A 17,711-nucleotide genomic window follows, 5' to 3' on the forward strand; every position below is an offset into this window, starting at 1 on the left:
CATCCCTGGGGGCATGTCCCATGTTGCCAGGGAGACTTACATGCCTGAGGGTCATGTCCCACATAGGAGAGAGGACAGTGAGTTAATCTGCAGAGTTGGCTTAGAGATACAGGCCACATCTGAGCAACAAAAGAGGTTCTCTGGGACTGATTCTTAGGTACAGTTATAAGTAGGTTTAGCTTTGACATTGGCAAGATAAATTTCATAAGGTCAAGCCTCTAGATTGTGGACTTGGCTTATTAAATTGGGAGCCATTATTGCTTGAGAGAATAGCAGGTATTCCCCAGGTAGGGAATTTTAATAGTTCCACATTTTTCAGTGGTCCCTCAGGGGACCTTGCAAATCCTTTTTATTTTCTGCCCAAAATATTCTGGGATATACTAGGGTATTAAATTAGCCTGTACAGAATAACAAGATGTCATTCCCTTTTCTCAGTTGCATGTAATTACGCTGTTTAAATAAACTAATCAGACAGGTTAAATTAAATAATGTGCTACAGAGAATATAAATTTTGTACCAAATAAAACACTCTTCCTTTGGTCTCACACAGAAGTTGGAGTTTTAAAATACAGTCAATATGATCCTTTAACCTGTTGTCTAATTTTCCTCAGTCCTAACCAATCTGTTTAATTCATCTCTCTAATTGTAGTCTGATCTCTTTTTCAGCATCTTTAATAGTTGCTGTGTGGAGTAATGCTGACTTTCAGAGCTGCAGAACTCTAATTATGAGTCTCAGTTGCCACACAGATACCCAAATTTTCAGGGAACTACCAGGTTATACACAAAGACCTCAGCATCTGAGAATTTAGAATTAACAGTTAAAACTCAGGAATAATTGTGACTGCTATAAGAGCTTACAATCTAGAAACCTTTACAATAAGCCTTATTGAATATTCTGTACTCCTTAATCATCAGTTGCCCAATCTCTATCCCCCTTCTATCCCCAGATAATCTATGCTTTTGAATTCAATTCTCAGCATTTGCTTATAATAGTTAGTTTATATTAGTGAGGCCTTCCAATATTTGTCCCTTCATTTTTGGCTTATTTCACTCAACATAGATTCCTCAAGATTCATTTACCTAGTTGCATGCCTCATGACTTTCATCCTTTTGCAGTCACACAATATTCTGTTTTACGTATACACCACAATTCACCTCTATGTTCATCCACTGATGTGCCCTTAGGCCATCACCATCTGTTGCAAATTGTGAATAATGCTGCCATGAACATCACTGTGCAAATGTCTATTTGTGTCCCTGCTTTCAGTTCCTCCAACTACATAACCGGGTTGTAAAATCATGTTTTTTGGAACCACCACACTGTCCTTCAGAGGGGCTGAACCACTCTACTTCCCTACCAAAAGTAATTATATCTCTATCTCCACATTTTCTCCAGCACTTATCTATTTATTTTTTTAAACAGTTTTATTCACACACCATACAATCTATAATAAGTGAACTATAAGTGGCTCCCGGTATAATCACATAGTTATGCATTCACCACCACTGTCTAATGAGAACATTTCCATTTCTTCTCAGGGGTCCAGGAATCCACCGAGCAGTACATCATTCAGAAGTTGTGCCCCACGTTGGGTGCCAAAACCGTAGAAGGGACACTTCCCAAATCTAGGTTCATCGCTCAGTATGGCCAATAGAAGTCACACTGAACTAGGAATTCTGTGTTGCGATCTCAGCCGTTCCACCCATTCCAGGCTGGTGTACATGTGTGTTGTCTCAGGTGTCCCCCAACAGTTGTTCCAGATTATTTACTAGTTGCTCTAGAGGACTAACTAAATTCCACACCACTCTATGCTGCCATCTTGCCCCAACTATAAATGTTTTACCTAGTAAGTTTATTTGTTCAGAACCTTAAGGCCTCCAGATTGATCCTATGCCAGATAAGCACTGAAACCCAGAGGTACCAGTCTCTCCAAGAACATCAACCACTTTCATTCCTCTACCCCATAAGGTCAACACCCCCCCTCCAGCAAGAAGAAGTTAAATGGCCATTGCCCAGATTGAGAGAATGATTAAATGAGAGGGAGGAGGTATAACTGAGAAATTAGGATTTAACAAATGACTGTGACTACTGACTCACTATATAGATATTTCTTTTCAGTTTCTAGTGTATTAGAATAGCTAGAAGGAAATACTGGAAATTGTTGATCTATAATCTAGTAGCCCTGATCTTCGATAATGTTTGTATGGCTATATAGCAAAAAAGAAAAAAAAAGTTGGTAGCCTTGTTTCCATCTACCATCTGAACATTTCATTCTGTTCCACTGATCTATATATCTCTCTCTGACAATACTACACTGTCTTAGTTAATCTACCTTTATTGTAAGTCTTAAAATTGGATAGAGTGCAATAATAGGAGTCAATAAAGGGGGTCTAAGGGATATGGGATGTTTGGGGTTTTCTTTTTTCTTTTTATTTATTTTTCTGGACCAGTGCAAATGTTCTAAAATTGATCATGGTGATGAATGCACAATTATGAGATGATGCTGTGAACCACTGACTGTATACTTTTGATGGATTGTATGGTGTGTGAATATATCTCAATAAAATTACATTAAAAAAAAAAGACTATCAGTTTTCTCTTCCCCTTTGTTGGAGCACTTGTTTTAGAATCAGTGGTGTTGTTCAAGAAACCTAAGCCGTATGGAGGGGCACCACAAGTAGTGTGTAATACATAACTAAAAGACCACAGAAGAGCCTGTCCTGTCCTGACCAATATGAAGGTCTTGGGTGAAAAGCCTTCCTTCTCAGTGCCTACCCTTTTAGGCCAATTGAATTTTTTGCTATATGAATGGCATTTATTTTTTTTAATTAAAAGACAGCTACAAATTTGAATTCAAAACTTTAAACATTGGGCCATGAAAATGACTTTTGTATTTTTGATACCACGGCAATAATAATAAATATTTTACTGATCACCTATTGCATTGGTGCCAAGTCCTTTCCTGCTGGGGTGACAAGGGAAGGTCTTCTGAAATCTGGTTGGTGGGCAAGAGCCAGGCCCTAAAAGATCTGGAGGAAGAGCATTGGGCAGGGGCAGTGTCCAGGGCAAAGGTTGTGATGTGAGACTGAGGTTGACAGTGTGATTTCGGTGTTGTGAATGCTGGTGAAGAGTATAAAGGGGGAAGGTCGGAGACGTGGGCAGGGGCCAGATCAAGCAGGGCCTTGCAGGCTTCTACAAGGAGTTTGGAATTTGCTTTGAATAAGCTGGAAAGCCTTTGGAGGGTTTTAAGTAGAGTAACGTGATCTGATTTAAGTTTTGGAACAATCACTCTGGCTGCTAGGAGATGCCTAACAGGTGTAAGTTTCAATTTATATTCTAAAGTACATTAGGCCCCCAAGGCATGAGATAATCACTTCTTATGTTTATTAGTCACCGAGTCATATTTTCTTTACATAATTAATTTAAGATAAATTAGATAGCATGTTATATGTGAAAAACAGAAATTTGTCTTCATTTATTATGAATGTTATCTAAAATTTTATTTCAAATGAACTTTATATTAGAATCACTCATGTTCTAAAGATGCAAGATAAATAATTTTAGTCATATCACTTCTTTATCATATACTACTCAAAACTGACAAAACAGCCTTAAATTTCTTGAGTGTTTTGTGAACCAAGAAAGGTTAGGAAACACTGCCCTGGTAGGCCTTCCTACCTGGGAGAAACAGGGTCTTGCAGACAAGCAGAACCCTAACAATACACCCTTTAATGGGCACAGCTGAGCTCCTTTTACTGGTGTCCTCAGGCACCTGAGAGCCAGTGTGAAAGGGCACTCATCCCTTCACCACCTGGCCCTGGGCCTCCGTGGGTACCCTTCTGGGGAAGGTCACCACCTACCACCCACCCTTCCACAGACAGGCCAGGGTTAGGCTGGGGCTTGAGAGAGGTACAGAGATAAATGCAACCCAGGCCCTGCCCCAAGGGGAAACCCACAGATCATGATAACATGGTGTGATGACTGTGATGATAGAGGACATGCAGGACCTGTGGGGGTCCTGGGGCTGGGACCAGAGAAGCCCTAACTCGGTGAGGGGGATGGAAAAGTTTTCCTGGAGCAGATGACCCCTGAGTAGCAGCCAAAGAAGAGGGGAAGGTGTTCCAAACAGAATGGACAGCAAGTGCAAAGGCAATGAAGGCTCAAGACAGTGTTATGTGAGGGGATGAGCCCATTCATTGTTTCACAGCAGAGCGGGGTGCACTTTCCTGCACCGTCACTTGTCTTTACTGCTTCCCAAGTCCTGCGAACCACTCCAGTTGAGTCTCAACCAACTTGTCACTTCTCGGGGAGTGCATGGCTCCCCAATATCCCTCAGTTTCTCTCTTGTTTCCTGGGGATGGGAAGTTTGCATTCAACCACTAAGAGCAGGGCCTGCTGGGGCCTTACACAGTGTACCCCAGGGTGAGGCTGGGCCCAGTGAATCTCTCCTTTCATTCCTCATACCAGCATGTGTCTGCAGAGCTCTGGACAGATGCCTCGCTGGAGACAGTTTTATCACAGTTCCTACAACCCATGATTCAGTGTCAAGTGTAGCCACAAGAGATGTCTCTGCTCCTCCAGTGGTCACCCAAGTGGAGTGAACCTTTGGACCCTGCAGGCCAGCTCAGCCCTCCACTCCTGTGCAACCTCAGGCAAGCCCCTTCCCCTCTTTGGGCCAGGGGTTTGCTAGGTGAAATCAGCTGTACCCCTTTATTCTCAGGGACCACCTAAATTTTCCCACTCGGCCATTCCCTGAAACTGCCAGAGATTTTTTTTTTTAACGTCCTCTAAACTCCGCATTGTTCTTCCTGCTGTCTAGAATCCTTTTCTCCTGACAGCCAATTCCTATTTCATCCGTCAAGACCAATTCAAATGCCACGAACTCTGGAACACGAGGTCGTTCCCCTCAGTCTCTTCCTCCTCTGTGCTTTCTTAACTCGCTGCCAATGCTGTGTTGACCCTGTGTACTTCCCCTCCTAGATCTTGAGCAACTCCAGGGCTGGGTGCGGGTGTCAGGGTTTCCTGTGTCCCTAGTTTAGAATGTGGGCCTGGCCCAGAGGGGGCGTCGGTGAGCGTCTGCTAGTCCAGACTTCGGTCGGGGCGCTGCAGGGTTAAGGAACCAGGGTCCCGGAGGCCCCGCCTTCGGAGCGCACCAACAGGCAAGGGGAAAGCCGCCTCGGAGGCCCCCACTCCGATTCCCAGTTATTACCACTGCCATCAATCGGGGCTCCCGCACAGGTAAATATTCTGGGTGTGAACCCGGGGGAGTAGACACTAAGGTGGCTTTCCCCCGCGTTTGCGTTCGGCTCCCCCCCCCCCAAAGAAGGCGCTTAGTCCAAGCCGGGTATTCCCCGCCGCTGCCCGCCCCTGACGTCACGGAGTCCCCGCTTCGCCCCGCCCACGTCTCTGCCGGGCCCTCTCCCGCCGGAGGTGCTCGCCGGGCTGTGGCAGAGAGCGGCCATGGCCGGGCCCAGCGCCCCCGCCACCCCCGCCGCCCCCTGGAAACGCCATATTGAGCGGCAGCTGCGGCAGCGGGACCGCGCGCAGAAGGCACGCTTCCTGGAGCTGGTGCCGGCCTGTGAGTGCGCCCGGGGGCCTTAGCAGATGGCCGTTGAGGAGAGGGGCTCCGGGCGCGGGAAGAGGGTTTGTTTGGCTCCTAGGGCTGTGACCCAAGTGCACCAACCCCTTCTCGTCTCCGAGCTCTTGTGCTTGCTTGGATACTGCTATCTGACACACCCTACCTCGTACTGGCCAGAATGTCTGCCCCTTCCGAAACGGGCTCCTCTTAGAGCCTCAGAACTCCCACCTGGGCGGAGCCCCCTCCTGGCCCCTGCCCTCCTCGCTCCTCATGGCTCGTCAGCTAGTGTTGGTTTTGCGGGGTCTCTTGTGCCTCCCCATCCCGGATGGTCCCCAGGTAGGGCCTGGTCAGTCCGTTTGGTCCCCACAGCCCAGTGAAGGAGCCCAGAGCTGCTCCTTTTTGGCCGATCGAGTGAAATTCAGTTTGCTGCTCGTGTCCAGGGAAGTTTCTCGGCAATGTTCCAGGCCACTGGTCCTCTCCCTTCAGGGTAGTGAGGCCAGCCCCCTCCCTGCAGGCAGCCTCATTTCTCACTGCTCTGATGGACCATGGAACCATCCAATTTGAGGGAAGGAGTCATCCTCCACCCCCATGGGAGTTTCCAGTCCTAGGGATTAGAGAAACCCAGAGGGGAGGGTTGATATCAGGCAGAGCTGAAGGTGCAGACCTGCTCTGTGGTCTTGGGCAGGTCATCCCTAAGGCTCAGAGCTCTCACTTGTAAATTGGGGATAACAGCATCTTGTTTAGACTTGTTGGGGGGAAGGGTGTGTGTGTGTGTGTGTGTGTGTGTGTCATTGTAGTTCCCTGGGGGCTGGGATAAGGTTTTGTGTGAGAACTAGGCCGGACCCAGGGACAGGCAGAATGAGGGAAAGGAGCTGAGAAGCGAGTCCTGGGCATACGACTCCATACCCTTAACCCAGAACTAGTGAGAAATGAGGAAGTGACCGTGGATGGGAGGGAAGGGGGTGTGTTCCAGAGTTTGTAGCAGAAACCAGAAAACTCAAGGAAGTCTCAGATTATTTTTCAGCACGTACCCTAAAGGGGAAATGACTTGCCTAAGACCATAGGCAGGTGGAGCTCAGTCTGTTTCTGTCCTCTCCATGGGGCTAGGTCCTACACTGGGGCAAGGATGAGTCAATCTCAGGCCCCTTCCTTCCCTGAGGATACCCTGCAGGCAGTGCCCACCCATCTTTTTCCCCAGTCAAGGTCATCCTTTTCTGTCCCTAGGAGAACAGGTGCTCTGCTTCTGGATAGGCCTGAAGGCCAGTGCTGTGAGGAGGCTGCGCCAGGGCTGAAGGTCCCATTTGAGCTGCACAAACACCCCTCAGACAAGGGGCAGAGCCCAGCCCTCCAGTAGCTTCCCCGTTTCCAGTAGCCCTCCAATCCTCCCAGCCAGAGAGGTTACTTGTATGCCAGGGTCTGCTGGAAAGTGTCTGTCTCTTCTCCAGGCTCACCCTCTTGCTCTCCTAGATAACCGTCTTCTGGAGAAGGCTGAGCTGCTGACTCAGTTCTCAGAGAAGCTGCAGCCGGAGCCGAACAAGGTCACTCCTACTGCCCACCAGGGTCTCTGGTGAGTGTATGTGTGTCCGTGGTCACAATGGACTGCCTATACTCGGGCCCTGCCCCCACTGCCTATACTGGATTCATTCTCTCCTTGACACCTCCTCGCCCCTGGCTGCTGCCTAGGGGAAGGGGGAGGTGGGCTCCCAAGCCTTCCCTCAGATCAGCTGCTTAGACTCTCCTTTCTCCCTCACCATTCTCAGTCCATCTCTGCCTCCCTGCTTCTTACCCATTGCCTTCTTAAAGGGTCTATTCCAAAGAGGGAGCAAAAATGAGAACCAGGAATGGGTTGGGGCTCAGGGTTGGGAGGTGCTTCCCTAGATGGGTCCTTGGCCAGGAATCCAAGGCCTGGGGAAATTTCCAGAGCAGAGCAGTTTCTGGAGATTGCTCTTTCTGCTATTGGCTTGCTGGCTTCCACCTTCCCCAGAAGAAAGTTGAGTGTTCTTTTCATGTGGCTCCCCTTGGGTGCCTTTGGGCAGTGGGATGAATGGAGGGAAAATGAGTGCCACTCTCTGATTGGTTGGCAGGGAAGAGGAGTCTGAGCCTGACTCAGACCAAGTTTCATCACCAGCCACTCTGAGGATGAAGTGGCAGGAAGCGGAGGAGGGACTCAGGCTGGTCTGTGGTGAGGTAGGCTGGGCAGGGGTCAAGATGCTGGACTGTGTGTGGGGGGAAGGTGGGGGTGGGTGGGGATGGGGGTGGGGAATGCCCATGGGAGCTAACAAGTGAGTGAAGGGCACTGTATTTGCTGCACTACTCAAGTTGCCCAGTGCTGTGTGCATTGAGTGAGCCCAACTGTGTACCAGCCCTTGTCCTGAGGCTGGACAAGGGTCCGAGCACTCTCTAAGGCACTTCTGGCAGCTCAGGATAAAGTGAGCTCCAACAGCAGCTGGAGGGAGTGAGGTGAGACCTTAGGGAGAAGTGAGGATATCCAGGATGGTCTAGTTCAGCCCTGACTCACACCTCTGCCTATTCTTCACCCCTTGCCCCTCCTCCCTGGGAAACCCCAGAGCCCAGCCTCTGCACTTGATGCTCTAAATAGATAAGCAGACGAAGTGAAGAAAGTGGTCTGTCCCCATTGGCAGGGCATGGTACTTCTACCTGATGTTACTGCCCACCCCATACCCTGCAATGGTGTCCCACACTCTCCTGGTTTTCCTCATTTTTCTGGCTGTTGCTTTTGAACTTCCTTCTCTAGCTCCTTTCCCTCCTCTCTGCCCCTCCTTTAAATGTCAACGATCCTTGGGGTTTGATCTGGGCTCCACTGCCCTTTCCCTTTACACCCTCCCAGTGGGCTTATCAAGCACCATGCTTTTCTCTCTGTGCTGACTCCCAGACCTCAGTCTCCAGCCCAGCCTTTTCTGAGCTCCAGACTCTTGCCCAGTTGCTTTTAATCACACTTGCTGTCTCCAATGTAATAATATGGTCAACACTATTTTGAGACTTGACTGCCTGCTGGCACTAGGCTAAACAATATCTCCACAATTGTACAGCTGTAGAGGAGGAAACTGAGGCCTCGAGAGGTGGACCCAGAATTTGAACCCCCTTCCACAATGACTCTTCCTTCTGTGATTTCCATTCATTCTTTCAACAAATATTTATTGACAATTGCTATATCTAAGGGACAGGGAACAGCAGTACATGAGACCTGGCCTTGTGGAGCTTCCATTCCACTGGAGGAGACTGTGATAGGCCAGTAAAGACATACACAGTTCTGGCATGCCAAGTCATTTGCCCAAAAAGCCTGTGGGAAGGGGCCATGTACACAGTTGAGAGCCTCTCCTTCAGAGCCCTGATCCCCTTCTGGGCTATGAGCGCCCCAAGGCTAGGGGATGTTTCTGGTTGGCTGCCATCGTATCCTGGGGTCTACTTCCACATATTCAAAGGATATTTGTACTCCAAGTGAACTGATAGACCACAGACCATGCCTTCCCCTCATCCCTCCTCACCTGTTGGCACTTAACTCAGGCTGGAAACCCATGTAACCCTCGATTCCTCCCAGTACCCTATCCTGCTGTCAGCAGCCCATGTTGACTCTACCTCCAAATCCAAAACTCTCCATCTTTCTTGTACTGCATCTTGGCCTGGTCCAGGTTATCCTCATCCCTCCCTGGATGACTCCTCCCTTGCTCCTCACTCCCCAACTTATTCTCCATACAGCATTTAGAGTGCTGTGTTTTAATAAAAATCATCTCCATTACAAAAGGACAATTAACACACACATACATACCTGTTGTGAACAGTTCAAAGATAACAGAAGCCCACAGAGTCAAAAGTAAAAACCCTTGAATGCACAACTATATGATGGTACTGTGAACAACTGATTGTACACTGTAGATGACTGTAGGGTATGTGAATATATCTCAATAAAACTGTATTAAAAAAATAATAGGTTGGTATATGGGAAATAAACCTAATGTAAATTATGGATGATAGTTAATAGTACTATTTAAATAATCCTTCATCATTTGTAACAAAGGTAACTACTGTTACAAAAAAAAAACAGCTCTATTACATAAAAGTGTTATCATCAGTTGTAACAAATGTCTCACACCAATGCAAGTTGTTGCTGTTGGGGTGGTTATGGGAATCTTGTAGTTTATGTATGATTACTCTGTAAACCCACAACTACTATAAAAAAAATTAAAAAAAAAAAAAAGTAAAAGCCCTTTTCACCCACCTCTCTTCCCTGGCCATTATCAGTGTGGAGTATACATATCCCCCAAAGCTCCTTAGCTGAGCCCCCCAGTTAAGTTCTCCATCCTCCTGTTGTACCTCTTGGCACTCTCTTGTCTCTGAGCTCATAGTTCCCTGAACACTCTTATGTATACACCTAGCCTCAGCTCTCTTTCCCAATCACTTCCTCAGACACACACACTAGTTAGTTCCCATTGGATATGCCAGGGGTGGGTGGGAGTGGCTTTTTCATTAATTGTCCTTTTTGCTGTTTCATGTATCACTACAAGCACATGTCATTATTATTTTAACTTCTTATTTTGAAGTAATTATAGATTTATAGGAAGTTGCAAAGATAGTACAGAGAGGTCCTGGGTACCATTCACCCAGTTTCTCCCATTCATTACATTTAGGTAACTAGAGTACACAGTATCAGGGAATTGGTGTTGGTATAAAGAATGTATAGCTCTGTGTCATTTTATGATGTGCAAATTCATGGAACCATCAAGATAAAAAACTATTTCCTCACCACAAAGACCTCCCTCACTTTTGAGCCACTCACCCCTGCCCCCAACCATCCTTAACCTCTGGCAAACATTAATCTGATCTCTATCGCTACAATTTGAATTTTGAAAAGAATCAAATAAAAAATAATAAACAATACCAAAACAAATGACAGGTGAGGAAGCAGAGGCAGTGATCAGTGGTGAGAGGAATTATAAACGTTACAAGTCCCATGAGAAGGTCAGCTATGAGAGCAGGCTCCCCACCTTACATGTGCATATCAGTGCTGGTGGACAGCATCAACCCTGTTCTTCAATCCATCCTTCACTGGGCCCCTGTGAGAAAGAACAGGAACAGGGAGCGACAAGAGCCTGCAGCTTGGGTTATTTCCTGAGCCACACTGGTGGACACTGCTTTGCTTGGGGTCTGTCTCTCCCATTAACCCTTCCACACCAAAAGGTCAGAGCTGGACTTCTCTGTGGTTTCCCCAGCTCCTGGCATGTGTGGTTGATAACTGTTGAAGGAATGTTGACTGAGGCAGGGGCATGGATGAGATGACCTTCACTCCCACTCCTGGGCTGTGGGAGCAGCTCCAGAATTCAGTCTGGGCCGTGTGCTCCCACAGTCCATTCCTGTTCTTAGCCATGTGCCTCTGCCCTGGACTCCTTGCTGCTCTCTGGGATCTATGCCTGGGCAGGCAGGGGATGTGGTGCAGGAGCCAGGTGGTGGAGAGGTGAGGAACAGAACCCATGTCCCTTGAAACTATCCTGCAGGCCAGCCGTGTACTTGGTGCATAAAGTAGTTAAGCAACCCGAGTTCAAATCTCAGCTCTACCACTTAGCTGTGTGACCTTGGGCAAGACACTTAACCTCTCCTGTGTATAAAAATGGGGAGAATGGCAGTACCTACCTTAGAGCATTGTTATAGGGATTAGAAGAGTTAATATGTGTAAAGCGCTTGAAACAAGGCCTGGCATACTGTAAGGGGTATACAAATGTTTGCAAATGTTTTGAAGTATTATTTCTCATAATAGTTTGTTACTCTAGACATAAGCACTATCCTTTCCATTTTACGGGTGAGAAAACGGAGCAGGTTACCCCAGTGTCACAGAGAAAATAAGTGGCACAGCCAGGATTGAAACCCAAGTATCAGACTCCACACCCAGGGCCTTTCCACTGTCCCATGAGACAGCAAAGCATCCTTGCACGAGTTACTAAAACTATCTGAGCCTTAGCTTTCTTTTCAGTAAGGAGCTTGGTAGGTGGAGTAGCAGATTCTGTCCCACCAGCCTCTTCTGCCAGAGAGGGGCTGGGGCCTGGCCTGAGCCCCACATGGAGGCACCCACGCCCACCTGTCCGCCCCCTTCACCGCCCCCAGATGGCCTATCAGGTGGTGGAGAAGAGCGCAGCCCTAGAAGCCCTGGAGTCGGAGCTGGAGAAGCAGCAGAGCAGGTGAGGCTGGTGGGAGAGGGTTCGCGCCCACGGAGAAGACCCTGCGTGTCTCTAGCAGAGCCTGAGACTTTCCTCACGTCACGAAACAATGTCACCTCTCCCCTCCCCCAGGCCTGTGGCTGGTGTCCGAGGACCCGAACTGCAGGGCTGAGGGCGGAAGGCTTGGCTGGAGACGTGGAAAGTTTAGCTACCTGGCTCAGTGGGCGGTGCCGGAGGAGGCTCCGAACCCAGCGCTCGCTCTCTCACCTCCAGGCTGGCGGCTCAGGGGGCCCGCGTGGCGCAGCTGGAAGAGACGCGGGCGCAGCTGGCGGGGCAGGTGGAGGAGCGGCAGGCACTGAGCGCGGCGCGGCGGACGGCCTACGACACTCTGCGCGCGCACGCGAGACTCCGCGAGGCGGCGCTGCGCAGGCTCGAGGAAGACACGCACCACTTGCTGGAGCAGCTGGTGCAGCTCAAGGCGCGCGCGGCTGCGCAGCGCAACCTGCGCAATGAGCACCAGCAGAGGTAAGGTGGCTGGGTTTCTGATGCTAGACCCCGCCCCCTGTGGGGGAGGAGTCCAGGCTCCGCCTAGGTGTGAAGGTGGGAGCGCCAGGGAAGCGCCGCCTCTGACTGAAGGTTCTTTACTTCCACCAGGGCTAAGCAGGCGCAGGTGTTGCAGGAGCTGAAGAAGGCTGTCCGGAAGACTGTGAGCATCAACGAGTAAGAGTGGAGATGGGCTGGAACTTGCCTGATCTGAGCCTTGACTGCTAGGTCCGATCCCTGCTCTGTGGAGCCACCCTGCTGTTGGGTCGCTGCCCACACTCGCCCCCTGCCCACTTCCCCATGCCACTGGGTTGCACCTGACTGTGGGGTGCACAGACGCCGTCAGTTACAAGCCCCACTTAGAGGGAGCCCGCAGGATCCATGCAGACACATGTAGTCATAGGAGACATCATTGGGTCTTCACATCTTCACCGTGCTAGGTGCTAGGGCAGGGAGGGGCTGGTTCCTTGGCCTTCCTGAGCTTCTTTCTTCTCCCAGGAGCCCAGACACCCTAGGCAACGTCACCAGGGAGGGGGCTTTGACTCTGGCCCCGGCGGCTGAGCTAGTGTCCCAGGAAAGTGAGGCTTGTGAGAAGAAGTGGAAGAGGCCCTTCAGGTGAGAACTGAGGGGGCTGTCCCAGAACCCCAAGCTGGCCCCCACCCTGGAGGTTGCCAGAGTGTTCCTCTAGAACCTTGGGGCCAGCCCTTGGGTTGGGAGGGGGCTTAAGGGAGAGGCTGGTGTACAGCTCAGACCTCACAGGTCTGATCTCCAATGCCCCAGAGCCACTTGGAGTCATTGCCACCCCAGGGACCCCAGCCTTATCCTCACCCCTCCCCTGCATCTCAGGACCAGAGCTCTCGGGGTGGAGCATCTGGCTGATGAAAGGGTATTATCATAATGAGGGAACCTATGGGTAGGCCCAGGCCTCAGCTGTGCCAGGCCTGTGTATGTAAGGCACAGGTGTGCAAGCATGTACATACACAGGGACTTGAGGCCACAGGTGTATATAGTTTGGGTGAGCATAATCAGTGCATGTGAACATATGGGCATGTGTAGGCATATGCTTTCACAGGTGGGACCTGATTGGGCATATGGTCCCGCCCCCACCCCCCCCACCAGTCCTTGGGTGCCCCTCCACTTGGTCCCACCTGTCTTTCCTGATTTGCCTGTCACTGAGGCTGCCCCTTCTTCACCCCATTCCCCAGTTCAGACTCTTCTTCTTCAGCCTTTCCTTATAGGTCTCTGCTGTCCAGGCCTCAGGGCAGTGAAGGAACCTTGAATGAGGCATCCTGGTCCCCAAGGTCCTTGGCAGCCCTACTGGGCCAAGTCACTCCAGAATGCCCCATCTCCTAGGCTTCCCGTACCTTCCTGCCCCACAGCCTTGTGCTATCCCAACCTGGAGACACCTTCCTCCCCCTTCTCTCCTCATAGGTCCCAGCGTACCCTCCCAGGAACTTTTGTGGGCATTAGAGCTGGGGCCATCGTGGTGGAGACTTTGGGAGAATTTCATTGCCAAATTCCTCCTTGCCTCCATCTTCCTGGGACTGGTCTCCATTGCCCCCACTCTCCTGGTCTCCGAGGAGCCAAGTACTTGTCCAGTCTCAAGAGGCTGTGACCCTCCAGGTCTCCAGCAGGGTGTAGGGATGACTGACTGCTGTTCTGCACACCCACCAGCCAGGCTCTCAGCATGTCTCTCTCATGGTTCTGCCCCAGGTCTGCCTCCGCCACCTCCCTGACGCTGTCCCGCTGTGTGGATGTGGTGAAGGGTCTCCTGGAGTAAGTGCATATGTGCTGTGTGTGTGCACCCACACATGTGTAAGGAGGTTGGGTGCTTTGCAGTCCTGTGCCAGGGTCCCCAGCTCAGGCTTGGTCTATTTATGTGACTCAGTCTGTCTATTCATGTGTTGCCCAGTTGTCTGCATTTGAGTTTGCTGGGCCCTAGAGGCTCAGAGACAGGAGCTGGTGTAGGGCCTCATCCCCAGCTCCTGCCCAGTTGTCCATCAGGCTCTCTCCTTCATCTGAGGTCCGCACAGGGGAATAGCAGCTCCAGCCTGGGACCAGAGAGGAGCTACCACTTCATTGGGAAATTGAGGTTCAGAAATATTAGGGACTCATTCAAGGGCACAGAGCCAAGCAGTGTCAGGACTGAAATCCAGCCCCTAGGTTCCTCTGCACCCACTGACCCTGCCTTGTCTCTGTGCCCCTGCACGCCCATCTCCACTCTGATACCCTGGGTTGGGGAATGTGCTCGCTGCACCTTGCAGCCATGTTCTGCTGCCTGCCACGTCTGCTTCTTGTCGTTGCTGAGCTTCAGAGGAGCTCAAGGCTCCCACATCAGAAAAGCTTGCTGAATGCTCTTCTGACCTTCCCCCACCCCCCCCCCCTCAGTTTCAAGAAGAGGAGAGGTCACTCAATTGGGGGAGCCCCTGAGCCGCGATACCAGAGCATCCCTGTGTGTGTGGCTGCCCGCCTTCCAACCCGGGCTCAGGATGTGCTGGTGAGGGAGGAGCTGGGCCTCAGGCCTGGGGTGCTGCTACGAGAAATGCATGTACCAGGGGTGGTCCGAAGAGGCCAGTGATGCAGGGATAAGGTTGGGCTCCTCAGCAGGAGCAGGAGTTTTCCTTCCACAGCTTCATGGGGAGGGGACTGGAGAGGGCGAGGCAGGGAGTCCAAGCAGAGGGGATGAGACCTGGTGGGGCTGGGTCTGCCCAAGTGTGAGACTCAAGGTTTGGACAGAGAGACCTGGGGTGGGGCCAGCAGGTCAGCAACAGGCTGTGCATGCACGTGCACAAGTGTACATGAGAGTGAGCATGTAACCCTATGTAGGGAAGTGTGTATGGAGGAGACTTAGGGCACCAACTTGCCCCTTTCCCACAGGATGCCCATCTCTCTGAGGTCAATGCTGTTCAGTTTGGCCTCAACAGCAGCCTCCTGGCTACCGGAGGGGCTGACCGCTTTATCCACCTCTGGAATGTTGTGGGAGGTAAGGATCCCTCCCCTGTAGGTCAACCAAGGGTTCTCTCTCTAGAGAACCTCTCTCTCTCCTTCAGCTTGCTCCTTGGTGGGCAAAGGTCTTAGAACTCATTGTGTCTCCCCACCTAAAACATTCTTATGGGCAGTGGCTAGAGATCCCCTTAGCAGGTGCAAGGGGGCTGAGGCTCTAGGCTCACTGCTCTGAAGAAGGGTCCAGACTTCAGGGTGGGGAGGGCTGAGCTCAGACACTGGCCCCTATGGAGGGAGGTGGGGGACCCTATCGTGAGGGGACGGGCCCTTGAGGAGCAAGCCCCTACAGTGCACCAGGCTACCTCCCTTTCTAGCATCAGTTGAGCTCCCAGAACCCAGTTAAGAGGCAAATAATAACTATTTACCTTGTATCAGCTCTGTACTCTGTAGAGGGGGATATGTTGGGGAGCCATGGCCAGCTCCTGCAGGCTTCCTAGAGGAGGCAGATCTCCAGCTGGCCTGGCTCTGGATTGCTGTGTGACCTAGGATCAGTCCTTTCCTCTCTGGTCCTCTTTAGCCCTGCCTGCAAAATGACCAGCTGCCTTCTGGAACTCCTGGCTGGTCATTAGAGGAGATGTAGCCTCCAGCCTAGGCCCCCAGAATAGACCCCGTGTTTCTGTCCTCTAACTTGGGAGAGGATAGTCCACCCATTCTCAGCTCCAGTCCCTCAGTTTCATGAGGTTGGTGACCTCATTTCACCTGTTCCTTTCTCTGGTCCCCTCAGGTCGCCTGGAGGCCAACCAGACCCTTGTGGGAGCAGGTGGCAGCATCACCAGCCTGGATTTTGACCCCTCGGTGAGGGGACTTTGCCCAAAAGGCATGACCTGGACTCTCCTCATCCCCAGTCTCCACACTGCTGGGGGCACATAATCTCTTGGGGCAGGTGGAGGCTCTGAGACCTGAGAGAACCTCATGGGTATAGTTGAACTGGGCCTTTGGGCTCCTCTACACCATCCTTCTCCCTGGGCCTACAGACTCCTCTGCCGGACTTCTTGGTGGCCTGGAGTTTGGGGAGCTGTGAGGCAACTCCTACCCCAGTGTTCTGGCCTCAGGCCCAGGACTTCTCCTTTCCCTCCATCTCTCCAGGGCTCCCAGGTGTTGGCAGCCACTTACAACAAGGCCGCCCAGCTCTGGAAGGTGGGGGAGGCACAGTCCAAGGTGAGGCCTGACTGGGGAGCCAGCCTGGGGTGTCAGGGGTCATGCCTCAGGACTGGGGGTATGCTCTGGGGTCTTGACCATGCCCTTGATTCACAGCTGGGATTGGGGGTGTGTGGCAGGAGACACTGTCTGGACACTCGGACAAGGTGACAGCTGCCAAATTCAAGCTAACAAGGCACCAGGCAGTGACTGGGAGCCGAGACCGGACAGTGAAGGAGTGGGACCTCGACCGTGCCTACTGTGAGGCCCAGCACCTACCTCCCACTCCCCACCCACCAGGACGCCCAATCCTGGACATGAGGGACCTCAGCCTGATCTTTGGGAGTGGTTCTGAGATTCACAGGCATTTGGGGTAAAAGGTCCCAAGGCCCTCCCTTATCCCCCATCAATGCTTTCTGCCTGCTTTCTTAGAGCTCTCAGGCTTTGGGTGGGTGACTAAGAGGTGGAGCAAGCACTGGGCTGGGAAGCAAAAGGCCTAGATTCTTGTCTTGAGAAGATACTGACCCTTCTGGGCCTCAGTTTCCCCTTGTGTCCAGTGGGCTGACTCCCAGCAACCCTTCTCTGAGGCCTTGGTGCTCTGCTCCTTGGTCCCCAGGCTCCAGGACCATCAATGTCCTTTCCTACTGTAACGACATGGTGTGTGGAGACCACATCATCATTAGCGGCCACAATGACCAGAAGATCCGGTTCTGGGACAGCAGGTGACAGGCAGTGGGCTGCGGGAGAGGTTGTGGAGGCATGGGGACAGGGCTTTTACATTCTCTTTCTTTCTGTGGCTTTGGCAGGAGGAGCTGGTGAGGGTACCTTGGAGGGAGAGGAGGCTGGGGGGCTGCACTGCCAGCTGGGGGGGCCTCTTTGTGCTGGGTGTGACCCCTTGGGGACTTAGCTGACCCTGAGGTACTTTGCTGCTTTCTTAGTGGCTCTCAGTCCAACTGCAGGATTCTGCCTTGGACTTGTCAACCAAGCTGGAAAAGCACCTTTCTCCATTTAGTGACGGGTTTTAAATCAGAATGAAATTTTTTTGTTTGTTTTTTCTTTTTTAATGTAAGAGCTCAATCTTAGGGTTGAGTGTTTTCTAAAAGCAAACATTGGAACCAATGCTGGGCCTGCCTCAGGCTCTCATTGGTCTTTCTGATCGCTCTTATTTAAAAACAAGCTTTTCAGTGCTTTCCTTCCCATACTTCTTTGCTTATTTTAGTGATCCAAGTGTTACAGGGGCTCCGGCTCTCAACCAAAGGCTGCCTAAGTTCCTCCTTGGCAG

General features: G+C 51.0%; 2 protein-coding genes across 7 annotated transcripts in view; both read left to right on the forward strand.

Annotated features, from left to right (window-relative positions):
• Positions 1 to 2,513, forward strand: part of LOC119537204 — a 24,204-nt gene extending 21,691 nt beyond the window's left edge. The window contains exon 4 of the mRNA XM_037839756.1: positions 1,540 to 2,513. Coding sequence (XP_037695684.1) covers positions 1,540 to 1,608 — 69 coding nt within the window. The 3' untranslated portion in view covers positions 1,609 to 2,513. The remainder of the gene's footprint in view (positions 1 to 1,539) is intronic.
• A 2,844-nt stretch (positions 2,514 to 5,357) lies between these two features.
• ATG16L2 (autophagy related 16 like 2) overlaps positions 5,358 to 17,711 on the forward strand; it is a 30,280-nt gene continuing 17,926 nt past the window's right edge. Inside the window, exons 1-14 of one of the 6 annotated variants that reach the window (XR_005217481.1) lie at positions 5,358 to 5,579; positions 7,047 to 7,146; positions 7,664 to 7,766; positions 11,694 to 11,767; positions 12,020 to 12,271; positions 12,401 to 12,466; positions 12,788 to 12,904; positions 14,003 to 14,065; positions 14,678 to 14,786; positions 15,167 to 15,272; positions 16,017 to 16,109; positions 16,379 to 16,450; positions 16,547 to 16,802; positions 17,046 to 17,151. Coding sequence is in view for 4 of the 6 variants with exons in the window: in XM_037840539.1 (XP_037696467.1) it covers positions 5,462 to 5,579; positions 7,047 to 7,146; positions 7,664 to 7,766; positions 11,694 to 11,767; positions 12,020 to 12,271; positions 12,401 to 12,466; positions 12,788 to 12,904; positions 14,003 to 14,065; positions 14,678 to 14,786; positions 15,167 to 15,272; positions 16,017 to 16,109; positions 16,379 to 16,450; positions 16,547 to 16,690; positions 17,046 to 17,151 (1,523 nt within the window). In the remaining 2 variants the exon portion in view is untranslated. The remainder of the gene's footprint in view (positions 5,580 to 7,046; positions 7,147 to 7,663; positions 7,767 to 11,693; positions 11,768 to 12,019; positions 12,272 to 12,400; positions 12,467 to 12,787; positions 12,905 to 14,002; positions 14,066 to 14,677; positions 14,787 to 15,166; positions 15,273 to 16,016; positions 16,110 to 16,378; positions 16,451 to 16,546; positions 16,803 to 17,045; positions 17,152 to 17,711) is intronic. The other 5 variants (XM_037840539.1, XR_005217482.1, XM_037840536.1 and 2 more) reach the window with 5 other exon arrangements.

Source organism: Choloepus didactylus, chromosome 6 (genome assembly GCF_015220235.1).
Source record: "Choloepus didactylus isolate mChoDid1 chromosome 6, mChoDid1.pri, whole genome shotgun sequence".
Taxonomy (NCBI): Eukaryota; Metazoa; Chordata; class Mammalia; order Pilosa; family Megalonychidae; genus Choloepus; species Choloepus didactylus.